The sequence below is a fragment of the Zea mays genome, chromosome 1 (genome assembly GCF_902167145.1).
Source record: "Zea mays cultivar B73 chromosome 1, Zm-B73-REFERENCE-NAM-5.0, whole genome shotgun sequence".
NCBI classification, from domain to species: domain Eukaryota; kingdom Viridiplantae; phylum Streptophyta; class Magnoliopsida; order Poales; family Poaceae; genus Zea; species Zea mays.
The window spans coordinates 131,176,041-131,190,423 of record NC_050096.1 but is presented as its reverse complement, the minus strand read 5'-3'; the positions used below and the strand labels follow the sequence as shown (position 1 = coordinate 131,190,423).

At 40.1% G+C, this 14,383-nt stretch overlaps 1 protein-coding gene and 1 long non-coding RNA gene across 3 annotated transcripts; both read right to left on the bottom strand.

Moving 5' to 3' along the window:
• Positions 1–301: 301 nt before the first annotated feature.
• LOC103638734 (uncharacterized) lies at positions 302–879 on the bottom strand. The gene is made up of 3 exons (XR_558996.2): positions 844–879; positions 584–646; positions 302–385 (listed from the first exon to the last, which is right to left on the bottom strand). It is a non-coding gene; the product is annotated as an uncharacterized lncRNA (long non-coding RNA).
• Positions 880–9,461: 8,582 nt separating this feature from the next.
• On the bottom strand, positions 9,462–14,267 carry LOC103638724 (uncharacterized). 2 transcript variants are annotated; one of them, XM_023300775.2, is made up of 7 exons: positions 14,179–14,267; positions 11,840–14,068; positions 11,435–11,755; positions 11,254–11,359; positions 11,034–11,167; positions 10,454–10,922; positions 9,462–9,824 (listed from the first exon to the last, which is right to left on the bottom strand). In XM_023300775.2, exons 2-6 carry the CDS (start codon positions 14,059–14,061, stop codon positions 10,472–10,474), a joined length of 3,234 nt encoding a protein of 1,077 aa, XP_023156543.1. In that variant the 5' UTR covers positions 14,062–14,068; positions 14,179–14,267; the 3' UTR covers positions 9,462–9,824; positions 10,454–10,471. The 2 variants fall into 2 exon arrangements, with proteins under 2 accessions (XP_023156543.1, XP_035819979.1); XM_035964086.1 differs by having other exon boundaries at positions 10,454–11,167.
• Positions 14,268–14,383: the final 116 nt, after the last annotated feature.

Genomic DNA, 14,383 nt, shown 5'->3' with positions numbered 1-14,383 from the left:
CAATTAAATACCTTAGCAATCCCGGCGCTATTATTCATCCCATGTTATCAGTTAACCTTTTCAATCTACAAAAGGAATGAATTAGAATACTTTAACCAAATGCAATAATGAGGAGAATAATGTCTTGTTAAGTGAAGTGATGAACTTACACAACTTGAAGGCCATGCAATTGGATTATTGCCTACTTGTCCAAGAACCTTGAAGTTGTTATATGGCCTTATTAGTGGTTCATCGCGCACAGATACCAGACTAACACGCACCATCCAAAATTCTTTGCCTAAAGCAACATCTCCAACTTTGGTTTGGGGTCCTGGCTAAGTACTCTGCCTAAGGCAACCTTCCTGTTTGGATATCTTGTGCTCTTTAAGAAAATATCTGTGGAAACCTACAAGTGAATTTTGGATGTTAGTGGTTAGCAAGTAGCTATAAATATGCAGGATGCATAAGAATTTTTACTAATAAATAGTTACTTGATGGTTCTTAATTGGTGCATAATTAGAGGATTTCCGAGACGTGTAGAGTACACTGAGTTTCAAAAGGACCACATTGATCACCTTGGCTGCATTAGTACTGTTGTTTTTACCTTTATTGATGCAGAAACTCTACTAGCATGGAGTGCTTCACGTCGTGACTGTGGTGGCTTGCTCTGCATTTAAAGAACACACATCAGTAAACTACTATGGAACGTAGTATAGGAAATCTGATGCTTGCTGCTACTTTCAGCATGTATACACTATCATATAAACTAGATTTCTAACATGGACAAAAATATGATTGCTTCAGTATGGCCTTAGGGTGGAGTAAATCTATGATTGCAGTTCCTCGTACTCATAATGTACTAACCTTATCCTGAATTTTAGAACATTTGTAGTGTGAGTGTTGTTCCTCGTACTCATCATCTTCGTTTTCATCCTCCTGTAGAGTTATTGGATAAATGACAACTTGAAAATTTTAAAACTAGGATGGAATTCATGGTAATGCATTCATACCATTGTGTTATTCCGTTCACCAAACATACTAGAATCTTCACTACGAAGTTGACAATAAATTCGCTGTTATAGGGAAATATATATATATAAGATTCAGATATATGTGCAAAAAATCAGTAAACTTATATATTTTCATAGAGATACATACTTGTCGTTTCATAGCAGGACGAACATCTGTTGGTGGCGATAAAGGAGCATCTAGATAGCCCTGTAATAGCATAAAAACATTAGGACATAAAAAATCTTATGTCCTAAACCCTAAATATTGAAGATTTCAATAGAAGTGACACTCTGCAAAAGAGTAAATATGTTTATCTGTGCCTATGCAGTTAGATGGTATGAACTGTATTTGCTAGAGGTCCAATGCTGTTAATATGTTTATCTGTGCTGGTAAATGTGACTAGGACCCATCATCTATTATGTGCGGCACTAAGTTCATGAGTAGACCTATACCATCGTAGTGTGTGTTGCTGGCATTGGAATTGTTTTAGACAATTCAGACTAGTTCTTGTCACAGCAGACACATATACTGGATCCTTTAGAGCTAGTGTGATTAACCCTGCCAAGGTGACCAGGTGTGCGCTCCAGAATGCGGCCTCTGTAGCTGGAATGGTCCTAACCACACAAGCCATTGTTGTTGAGAAGCCAAAGCCGAAGCCTCAAGTGGCAGAGCCACCGGAGGGAGCCCTTACCATTTAAAACTTAACGTTATTGAGGCTGCTGTCCAGACGGTGCAGATCAGTTGAGAGGGTAGAACTTTGGTTTGAGAATTTTGGTTCAGATCCACTAGGAGTTGTAGAGTAGGATTGCTATTTTGCAGACGAAGAGTAATTTTACTATGGTATGAACTTATCTGAATCAAAGACATTTGCATCACCATTTTTTTAAAATAAGCTCATGGCGATGCTGGATTGTACGAGCAAGTACAATAGTAAACTTATATATTTTCATAGAGATAGAGATACATACTTGTCGTTTCATAGCAGGACGAACATCTGTTGGTGGCGATAAAGGAGCATCTGGATAGCCCTGTAATAGCATAAAAACATTAGGACATAAAAATGCTAAGTCCATGCAATCTTTAGTGAGTTAGAAAGAAGGTTATTCGGATTTACATGTTGCCTTTTCTGTCGCTCCACGGTATGTTGCAAATCTAGTATAGTATCATCTTGCTTCTGGACATGCTTTTGAAGTTTTTCCAATTCAAGTCTAAGTGATACTACATCTTCACTGGATGTTTCATCCAAAGTGGTTACATTTAGATGCTTCATACGGCTTGATGTCGAGGCATGAAAAACTTGTTTTGGATTTGGAACAAGGCCCAGACCATGGATATGGCCAGGCTTTTCCTTTCCTAATATTCTGTTTAGTGCATCTCCTTCCCATGCATCCTTTCCATTACTAGAGTCCGCTAAATCAGGTTGTTGTGCTAAAAGTTCCTTCAATTCACCCTTGCAAGAGAATAACAATACTCAATAAACACCATGGAAGAACAATTGGATTTGAAAAAAAGTAAATGAAACATTTTTTTTGCAATTACTGTACCACATGTGCATTTCTGTTATTGCCGATGTTAGACTTGTGTGTATGAATATACAAAACAGCCCTATGAGGGTATTTCTTTTCAGGATCTTGTTCCCTCTGTAAACATGTTAATAAAAATATAACTAAGGTAATGTAATTAACATGGATTTTTGGCATTTGTAAAGAACATGTTGTGAATTATAATTGCAAAAATAATACCAATTCTTCTCTATTCCGAGCAAAGCTTTTTGTTCCAGATGTATGCATTGACTTTCTTCTTGTACAATTTATCCTATTGGCCTCACTTAAATCCTACGAAACAAAGAGTATATAGGAACAAAAGTAAATTAGATGGTTCATTAGATAAATAACAAAATGATTATCATGACTATAGTAATGTACCTGTGCTTTAGGGGTCATCCAATTATTGACAAGCGCAACCCACTGATCAGCTAATACACCATCAGGAGCATTACTATTATTAGCATCCTGACTCTTATGTGGGTCAAAATAAATGGATTTCAAATTGGACTTGTGTTGCCTCCATCTCTCTCCAATTGTTCGCAGCACCCATGTTTCCATGCGGGCAGGGTAAAGAAATCTCTTCTGCATAACAATTGGAAACGAATTGTGAAAGTGTACTGTTACTACATGGCAACTGAAAAAATGTGAAAGTTTACCTTTACTTGATTAAGAATGGCCTCCTTATTGATTTGTTTATGGTTCCTATCTTTCTTTCCTATAAGTAGTCTCCAATCCTTGAAGCTTAAGCTACACAAGGAGCCATTCCTAGCAACCATGCCAAGGAATTTTGCAAGGACTCCTACCTCTTCTCCGATAGGCTGATTCAGCTCATTACAGTTAACTACAACCCTATGGCCTCTTGGAATGTTCCAAACATTAATAAGTTTTGTCTTCCCACGCCTTTTAACCTCTTTAACCTCATCAGCGCCATCAAGTTGGTCCTCTCCATTTATGTTATTTGACATAGTTATGTCTCCAAAAAAACAATTTTCAGTAGTGAGAATGACATATGCAAGTATCCATAAAGACAAGGTGCGGTATTACAAGTAATGTGTGCATACCTTGGGACTCATTATCGCTTCTGCTATCTAAATGGTCTTCTTTATTACTTATGTTTTGTTCAGATGATGCAGCATTTGTTTGGGGACTTTTCTCTCCAATATGGTCCTCAGACAAGTACTCATCATGGCTACGAGTAATGCGTTGTTTCCCACCCCGTGCCATTACCAGTTACCACTGCACAATGACCTAAATTAAAAACAAGTAGGGAATGAAAATACTAACAGTCCATATGTATTTGCAGACCAATCAATGACATTAATTTGGTGTTGACAGGAAAATAATAAGTAGGGAAGGAAAATACTAACAGCACCTGTTGGCTGATGATGATGATTTGTAGGCAGAGGCTGACCTCCGTCTCCAGCTCGACTTGGCAGATATCCGACCTCCGGCTCAGCGTGCGCCAAGAGCGGAGGACGAAGGCCACGAAAGTAGGCCGTGTACGTGTCGGTGGTGGCCAAGGGCAGGGCCGTGGCGCCGGTGGACGAGGCAGTGGTGGTGGCCGTGGAGGCGGCGATGGCGGTGGGAGGCAAGGGCGCGGTTGGAGGCAAGGTCGGGGTGGCGAAGCAGAGAGGGGTCACGACCTAGACGAGCGACTACGGCGCGGATGGAGCCCCCTGGACGATGGATGGAGAGCCCTCTGTTGTGCCCCTCGCGGATGAAGGAAAAGTGGTGGGGAGTGGTGGGGAGGTCTGCAGCAGATGAAAGAAGTTTGCTATGTCTATGGAGAGTGAGCCCACTACGAAAATAACTGGAGGGATCCAAAACAACGGAGGGAAATATAGTATGTCAGTAAAATAAATTGGAGGAAAATAAAATAATGGGAGGGAAACAGAAAATAATACCTTAATTATTTAATTAATTCAATATGGTTTTCAAATATTTTGCTAAAAACTGATTGTGTAATTCAAAATACTTGTATTGTTAAATTTTAACCATAATACAGGGAAGATTTGTTACACATATATAATATTAATGTACATTTCAATTGATACCGTCGCGCAATAAATTGATGAAACACTTGAAGCAGATCAAGCAGGGTCGTTCCTGGCTTTTCAGGGGCCCAGTGCGAAATTCGATATAGAAGCCTCATCCAACAACTTTTTTTCGATATATAGAATCACCAAGCCATTTAACCTCTCTTGAGTTATTGTTGACCATAAATAGTTCATAAAAAATTTAATTTTTATAAGCTTCTCTCTACCGAAGCAACCATCACATGTATAGTTTATAATAGTCTCTCTATATCAAAATAAAATTTGTTTTGCTTCTTTAGTGGATTTATCATCGCTGTCACAACCCAACCAAGTCATCGCTGTCACAATAACCAATCCAGAACATAAACTTTAAAAAACAGGAGTTGAGCGGAAGTGACTGGGCCGAAACCGACCCGCTCGCCCCACGAACACATCCGAAAACTGACATCAGCTAACCGAATAAAGGTCCTATGTAATATTTGATTGTTTCACTGACATTAGCACTGAGATCTCTGTCTTTTTGCTTATTCAGAAACTCAAGTCCACGATAGTAACTCCGGCGACCCTAAGCCGGGCACGAGGTTGCGCGCTCACGACAAGCCCACGCAGGTTATCTCCGGCAAGGATTTGCATTCTTAAACGTCACCCGAGCCCGACCCGACCTAACCCGTAAGTGAATCGGATTCAAATAGTCTAGACTTCCCAGATCACGGCGACGACGGACATTGGGATCCTGGTAGAGTAACCGGAAGAGTTTGAATACGGTAGCGTGCAAATCAGAAATACAGAAAGCCTCACCGGCGTACAAAAGTCATGGTGCTCACCTAAACTTGTCTGGAGAAACCGTGAGCAACTCGGTCGATGATGGGGTGGTCCACAATGGTGTTTTGTGACGACGGACAAGTGTTCTAAACAAACCTTACTGGTAAGGACCAAACAACCGGTTCAGTGAGCTTCACATGTATGTATAGATACTAGAACAAACCTTACTGGTAAGGACCAAACAACCGGTAAGGACCAAACAACTAGGACGGCGTAAGGTGGCAGGGTGCTCGGCGACATCTAGATTCGGTGGTCGTGTGTGCTAGTGCCATCGGCTGCTGGGTGCGGCTCTGGCACGTGCCTGTGTGACGCATATGGTATGGAGGATGGCGACGACGGTAGCTCTTGGCTTGACGTTGGTGCTGGGGGCTTCTTGGGCGAGAGCCTCGGCGACGGCGACGCCCTTGGGCGCCGCTTCCCCTGTTGGGGGCGTCGTATTCCCCAACATTTTCTTCCTTGGGCAGAAACTCACTTCACAAGGCACACCTAGGAGAAAAGGGAGATGCAGAAATTGTGGGATATATGGTCATTGGCCTCAAGACTGTAAGCGTCCTAAGAGGGAGAAAGGCAAGGAACAAAAACAACCAGAGGCAAATCTTGCAGCTGCTGGTGGTGGTGTTGAAACTGGGGCACTTCTGTTTGCTGAAGTACAAGGCACAGTGCATGGAGCACCACAGTTTGTTCATTTGTCTGAAGAAAATGTGATCTCGATGATATGTCCTGAAGGCGTGTGGGTACTTGATACTGTTGCCAGTAATCACATTACAGGTACAAAGTCTGCACTCTCACACCTTGATGAATCTGTGAGTGGATCAGTCAGATTTGGGGATGGCTCAACTGTTAAAATATGTGGTTTGGGAGCTCTAGTTGTTCAGGGAAAGCAAAATCAGCACAAAGTCTTCACAAGTGTTTATTACATCCCACAACTGAAGAGTAATATAATAAGTCTTGGTCATATTGAAGAGGGTGGATGTGATATTAGACTGTTTAATGGGAGGTTGAGTGTACTAGATCCTGAAAATAACCTGCTAATCAGTGCACCTCGCACTGGTAACAGGTTGTACACTCTGAAACTAGATGCTGATTCAGATCTCAAAAGGGACTAGAATTGTTTCATGCAGATTTGTGTGGGCAGATCAGACCAAAGACAGTTGGTGGAAAATCCTATTTCCTGCTTGTAGTAGATGATTACAGCAGGTATATGTGTGTAGATCTGTTGAACACAAAGGATCAGGCATTGGCATCACTACAGAAGATAAAACAAAGAGCTGAAATTGGGAGGTATTCTGGGGAGAAGCAGTAACAACTGAAGTGGGGTGGAATTGGGACAGTGATGAAAATGTTTAGCAAGCTGACAGAATCTGGTCCTTGTGAATTCCAGTTTCAGTACACTGTGCCTGGTCAGGTGTTGCAGCAGCCAGGTGTTTCAGGTGGAAGTGTTGAAGATTCAGGGGGTGCACAAAATTGTCCACCCTCACCTCACACACCAGTGACACCACAAATAACAGTAACACCATAAGTGTCATAGGGGGGATTACAGGGGTCAAGTTCTAGTGCAGCTACTAACAACAGTCCTCAGACCCCGAGCACTCAAAGTTCACAACATCCACCATTGAAATACATAGCTGGGACACTTGATTTTGGTGTAAAATTCAGAAAAGGAGGAACAACAGATTACTCATTAGTTGGCAGTCTACCTTAAGGATTGATAATTCATGTTTTAGCTGAAAAATATGTATGCTGAATCTGCACAAGTTCATCTTGTGCTAGTACAAGTAGCTGAAACATCTATCTGTACAGCCATTTTGCTCATCAAAGTTGCAGACTTGCAGATCCAAATAATATTGTGGAGTCTAATTACAAAACATATATATGTCAAAACCAGACAAAATGTAATGGCACACATCTAATTAACCCTAGAAGAAAAGGTTTAGCCCAAAAGTGGAATTTAAAATCTAGCCATATTTTTCCAAAAATCAAAATACCAAAGTTGTAGAGTGTTTCAAATTTAACAACTTTCATGTGTGAAGATTTTCAAGTTTTTGATAGACATTTGGAGTAATTTGCAGATTTCAGATTTGGTACAGTTTTGGTGCAGCTGAAAATAGTTTGGTTTGCTTGTTTTTGGGCCCCTGTAACTTTTGATCTGTGGGCTTTTGGCAAAAGGTTATTATATAAAACTTGAAGAGTAACTATAGGAGAAGAAATTTTATTAAGTATGGTAGACCTAAAACCATATGCAACTGAGTGAAAAAGTGGTCCAAAGTGGGGTTGGTCGGTTTCAAAAATTTCAGACTTGGTGCAGTTTACTAAAACTGAATTTGGTTCAGATAGCTGAATCTGAATTTTTGTATTTTTACCACACTTTGAAGCACTATAACTCTTGGGCCCCTGTAACTTATACCCTGCTCACTTGTGTTAAAAGGCTTGGAGTAGTGAGGTTCAGTGCGCTTCACATGTAAGTATAGATACTAGAACACTTCATACAAACCGTGAAATCGCACCATGTTATCCTTACCACGAGAAGGTACGTAAAAGATGTGGAAGGGTGGTCACCACTGCCAGCTCCAGCTCGGTATTCTGGCCATCCCGGTGCAATAGAGGGCTAAACAGGGTTTGAGAGATTACCCAAAGATGTTCACTATATGCATGGTTCTCCAAGTTGTCAGCTGCATCTTCAGTAAAAAAAGGCTGCACCAGATTCAGCCTCCCTTTTCTCCTATTTCTCCATAAGAACAGAGCTACCCTCCCACATCAAACTTATTCACTGAACATTGATCTTACAATTTGTTGTAAACTTCCAGAGTCAATACCTTACAGGTTTCGAGTTATGGAGCCCCAAAGTGAGGCATATCACACAGAAACCATAATTTCAGTTTACTGAACTGAACCCATAATTGCAGACTGTCAAGGCAACTTTGAGGGTATTTAACTACTTATTTTACATGGTACCAAGTTAATCATTGTTAAGTAAACTTGTACACCAATATGTACTCTTCAGCTTTTATATAAAGGTCCCAGTTCCAAACTGTCCAGAATAGCCACCATATAATTCCAAACTGTCCAGAACAGTCTGAAATTCTGGGTTCAGGTTTCAGTAGACTGAAACTATGGTCCCTGTGTGATGTGCCTCACTTTGGGGCTCTATAACTCGCAATTTATGTGGTATGGACTCTGGAAGTTTACAACAAAGTGAAAGACTAATGTCCAGTAAACAGGTTTGATGTGGGAGGGTAACTTTGTTTGTGTGGAGAAATTTGAGAAATAGAGGAATGGATTTTCTTCTGCAGTAAACTGAAGAAGTTCAGGGCAGTTAAGTGCAGACTGCAAAACACCAGAAATATTTTCTCTTCACTAGTTTTTCTAGGGAGTTCTGTTGTGTAATATGCTAAAGAAGATATGTGTTAGCTCAAAATTAGCCCAAAAGTGGAATTTAAAATCTAGCCATATTTTTCCAAAAATCAAAATACCAAAGTTGTAGAGTGTTTCAAATTAAACAACTTTCATGTGTGAAGATTTTCAAGTTTTTGAGAGACATTTGGCAATGTGAAAGGCCATACAAAGGTGAGTAAGTCTCTTGAAGTGATTATGTCTTGGGGTTGAACCGAAGTTGGAGAAATAGGCCCCAAAATGTACACTGTCAGGTGTCGTTTCTGTTAACTGAAACCAGTTTTCAGTGAGCTCACCATTTTTTGGACCTGATAACTCTTGATCCTTGCACCCTTGGTTTTGGGCAAGTGAGTCAAGTTGATAGTGCTATGGTCGGAGGACATGTTTGTCTAACTGTATTGACTTGGTGCCATTGAAATTGTGGAGCCAGATGAGGGATAAAATTATGGGTTCAGTCGAGCTAATGTGGCTGGGGTTCAGAAAACAGAAAAATATCTGTAAAAAAAATCCCTGACCAAAACTCCCTCCAGGTGATTCTAGACCGGTTGTAGATAAGAACAACTTGTACTCAAAGAAATGGGGGTAACGTGGGAGGCATTTTACTGCATAGAAATTGAATTTTTTTCAGTTTAGCCTCATCTCAATTGGTGACTCTGCTACCTATCGGATGTCTTCCTGGCCAACATCTCATTTATGTACAAGGTGTTCAGCATAGAGTTCACATTAATCACCATCGACACAAATAATAATTAGCAAACTGGTAGCCCAACTGTAACAGTCAGCAAACACAACATTGAAAAGGAAGCACCCCAAAACTAACAGTCAGCACTAAGCTACGCGGTAGTTCAATGCCCTACAATTTGTCCTCATATTTGTACAAGAGATCTCCACACCATCTGTCTATACTCCTAGTTCTCGCTGTTGATGAGTCTTGTCGTCTTGGTGCTTCGACAAGGAGCTTTGTCCAGGCTGCCACCAGCGCCGATGGTCGAAGCGGTCAAGCAATGCTTCTTTCTAGGCTTGTATTTGCTAGGGAGATCTGCACAACAACAGGTTCTTTGAGCTACATTCCTTGAGCTACAAAAAGAGAAAAACAGCACATATAAGCATGCAGGCCTCTCACGAATGAAAAAAAATTCAGTTGTTCTTTCATATTGATTTCAGACATAAACTGAATCCAGAACAGAAGACAACTTCTTTTAGCTTGACAAAAACAAAATTCTGATTTGCTATGCAGTTCAGATATATGGAAAATAGTGAAATCTAAGGAAGTACTAGTACAAATAGTTAAAGTCTTGATGACAGTCTACCTGTTCAGCTAGTTTGTTCTTGTGAACCTTTGCCTTGTCGAGGACCTTGACAGGCACATGATCCCTGGTGTCCATGTTGATTTCCATCGAAAAAACTAAAACATAACTCTACTGCAATTGCTTCCAACAATTTGCATTCACTACAGACAAAATTTTGATACTTAAATGCTTCTATTAGATGTGTATTCAGCATTGGTTTATTCAGCATTGGTCAATTAATATGTAGATCAAGAAACCTAAATTTCTGCACTGCATAATTACCTGAATTTAAAATAAGCAAGGAAGACAAACACTAATAGATGTGTATTTGCAGACCACCCAAATGGTTCAGATTATAAGAAAGAGAAACTTTGTGTACCTGATGGAGTATTCTTATTTAGCACTCATTTTCTATATCACTACCAATGTCATGGTCTTTAACAGTTCCATCTACCGTATAGCCTTCCATATCACTTCTAGTCCATGAATGGTTGTCGTGTGCATTCTTAAACAGGTCCCCAAGCTTGCTGACATGAAAAGGTTCAGATTGTACATCATTCCAATCTTCTCCCATGTCATATACATCTCTGGGCTTCATCTTCAAGACAACTGACCACCCAGGGTTCGTCCGATCTTCCAAGTAGAACACTTGGTCAACTTGATTGGCAAACACAAATGGTTCATGCTCAATTCTATCACCTCTGTGAATTTGATGTGAGAAATTCACAAGGGATAAGCCAAACTTATCCTTTTTAACTCCCTTTCCTCGAGTGACATCAACCCATTCACATTTAAACAGTACCACTGAAAATCTTCCATAATAATCAATCTCTATGATATCAAGAATCCTGCCATAATACAAAATATCTCCAAGTATAGGCTTATTATCACCAGCTGAAGAATAGCTAGAGGTCTTTGCAGTGACAACAACTCCACTATTTTGTGTCGCCTTATCATACCTTTTGGCCCTAAATCTGAACCCACGTATGTTATATGCTCTATGTCTTCTTGCAAACTCCAATGGACCTCGTGCCAACCATCTAATGTCTTCGTTAATGCTGTCGGGTCCATTTGTTTCTTCTAAATGCAAGATCTGTAGACACACAAAAAGAGTGTATATTTATACATGTAAGAAAACCCAAATTCCATGCAATATAAATATCAGATTAGGCTACTTACATGTTGTCTAAACCATTCTGGAAATTCTTTATTCTGTATCTGCTCAATATCTTTAGGCGTTAGGCGACGGTCGCGTCTCTTTCGTTTCAGATTAGAAGCATGTTCCCTATACCATGATTACCATATAATTATATAATTCATAATCTATATGCATAGTTCATTAGTTAACCAAAACACTTACTTTAGATATGGATTAACAACATCACAATTGTACAACACATATCTATGCGCTTGCAATTTCTCTAGATGACTTAATTCAAAATTGGCTGGTTTTCCCAATGATTTCCCTACTGAAGGGAATAAAGATGAATCTTGTCCAACCATCTTCGATTGGGTATGGTCCAAACTATCATCGTTCCGTGATGGTTTATTATGCTTGGTAGCGAAACCTTCTATGTACCTAGAACAAAACACCATACACTCATCTGCCAAGAATGAATTTGCTATTGAAGCTTCTGGATATGCTTTGTTCCGAACATATGATTTCAATTTTCCTAGGTACCTACAACCAATGCAAGACAAGTGAATTATTCAACCCCACAATAAATTCTTATAACATGATTCATGTAATAGTTAGAAGATGTACCTCTCAATAAAATACATCCATCTATAGTTAACTGGTCCACCAAGCTTACATTCAGTTGCTAGATGGACTACTAAATGAACCATAACCGTGAAAAACCCTGGTGGAAAGATCATCTCCATTTTGCATAGAGTAATGCCAATTGATTTTTCCATATGGTCCAACTCGTTAACATGAAGCACTTTAGAACATATCCCTCGAAAATAAGCAGACAACTCAAATATTACAGCTGTGATATCATCTGGAAGAAGACCCCTCAAACCAATAGGCATGAGCTGCTGCATCAGGACATGACAGTCATGTGTTTTAAGGCCAACAATCTTTCCTTCAGTAACATTAACACATTTTGATATGTTTCTACAATAACCATCAGGAACTTTAACCTTTCTAAGAAAATCACAAAATGCTCGTCTCTCACTTTTAGACATAGCAAATAAAGCTGGTGGCAAGTAAAACTTTCCTGAAGGTTTTTCTTGTGGATGGAGGTCCGGTCTAATGTTCATCTCGACAAGATCTAGACGAGCTTGTAGGTTATCTTTTGTCCTTCCATCCAAATTGGATATTGTACCATAACAATTGTCAAATACATTCTTCTCTATATGCATCACATCAAGATTGTATCGAAGAATATTATCATCCCAATATGGCAATTTGAATAGACTACTAACTGACTTGTAAGTTTTTGAGTTCTTGAAATCACCAAGTGTGATGATTTCATCCAAAATTGGACGATCATAATAGGTTTTAGGTTTTGTTCGAAGCTCTATCGTTCCATCAAATGAGTCTGCATCCAAGCGATAAGAATGATCAAGATCAATATATTGGTGATTCCCCATAAAACAAGATTTACGACCATTCTTCAGCTGTTTTGTCCATACATTTTCACCACAAGGAGGGCATGCGAATTTCCCATGAACCATATGAGAAGCAAGCATTCCTAAACCAGGAAGATCACTTATGGTCATAAGCACGGCCCCTCGCATAGTAAAACTCTCATCTCTTGATGCATCATATGTGTACAAGCCGGTTAGAAATAATTCCTTTAGGTCATCCAAGAGTGGCTCAAGGAACACATGAATTCTATCTCCAGGACTTTTAGGACCAGGAATCAATAAAGAGAGCATAAGGTTGTGATCTTTCATGCAAAGCCATGGAGGAAGGTTATATACCACCAATATAACAGGCCAACAACTATGTGTAGAGCTCATCATCCCAAATGGATTAAATCCATCAGTAGCCAAACCAAAACGAATATTACGTGATTCTGATGCAAATCCTAGGAACTTTTCATCAAACCTCTTCCACACCGGTGCATCAGCAGGATGTCTTAATGCACCATCCTTAATGCGCTCCTCGTCATGCCATCTTAGAAGAGAAGCTGTTTCTCTACACATAAACATTCTTTTCAGCCTCTCTTTAATTGGAAAGTATCGTAAAACTTTGCAGGGTGTTGCTTTCTTTCTTTCCTTCTTTGTTAGTACAGACGTGGGATCCTTATCCTTCCACCTCGAAACCTTACAGATTGCACAAAAATCATCATTCTTCTTTTCCTTCCAATACAACTGGCAGTTGTTTGGGCAGGCATCAATATTTTCGTATCCAAGTCCAAATTTAGAGATTATTTTCTTAGTTGCATAAAAGTTCTTTGGTAGCTCATTTCCATTAGGGATTGCCATATGCAGAACCTCAAGTAGATCACCAAAAGATTTATCAGACCATTTGTTGATGGATTTGATATTAAACAGAAGCACAAATAAAGTTAGTTGAGTGAGCTCACAGCCTATCCATAAAGGCCTTTTCGAATCTTCAAGTTGTGTATAAAACTGTTGTGCTTCAATATTGGGTCCCTGGGCCGATTCTTGACCTTCAGTCATAGGTGTGCCATCATACAGATGTCCAAGGGCATCTTGAATCAGTTGGTCGACATCAACATGCCTTTCATCAATATGTGAATTTGGTTCCGAACTACTTGTGTGTTGCACTGAATTATCACCATGAAAATTCCATTCATCATAATTCTCAAGTATCCCATTGCACACCAAATGCCCATACATCTCATCTCTTGTCTGAATAGTAGTGTGCACACATGTCTGACATGGGCAATAAATCTTGATGCCTTCAGCTTTATCTTTAAATGCAAATTCAAGGAACTTCTCTACACCAGCTATGTATGGATCAGAACCTTTAGGATAACGTAAAAGACGCTTGACCAATCCAATATCCATTCCAACACTGGGTAAAAAATGTTAATCACGATGACAATGAAATCCTCAATGTTGTCGTAGTAGCTATTACATATGACGGAACAAGGTGGGAAGTGAGAGGGAGGAACAAGCGGGTACCTTGCCAGAACGCTTCACATGGACAGAGTAGGCCTTAATGAAGTCGTAGGGGATCACGTCTTCGTTGCGCGCACCATCGAGGTCGCGATCCTATTCCTCCTCTCCTCTCGCTGTCCACTGTATCCTTCTAAAGGTGGGGGCGTGCGCGTGGACAGCGGCCAGCGGGGGCGTCGGCGTGGGTGGTGGCGGCAGCTGCTTGGGCGTC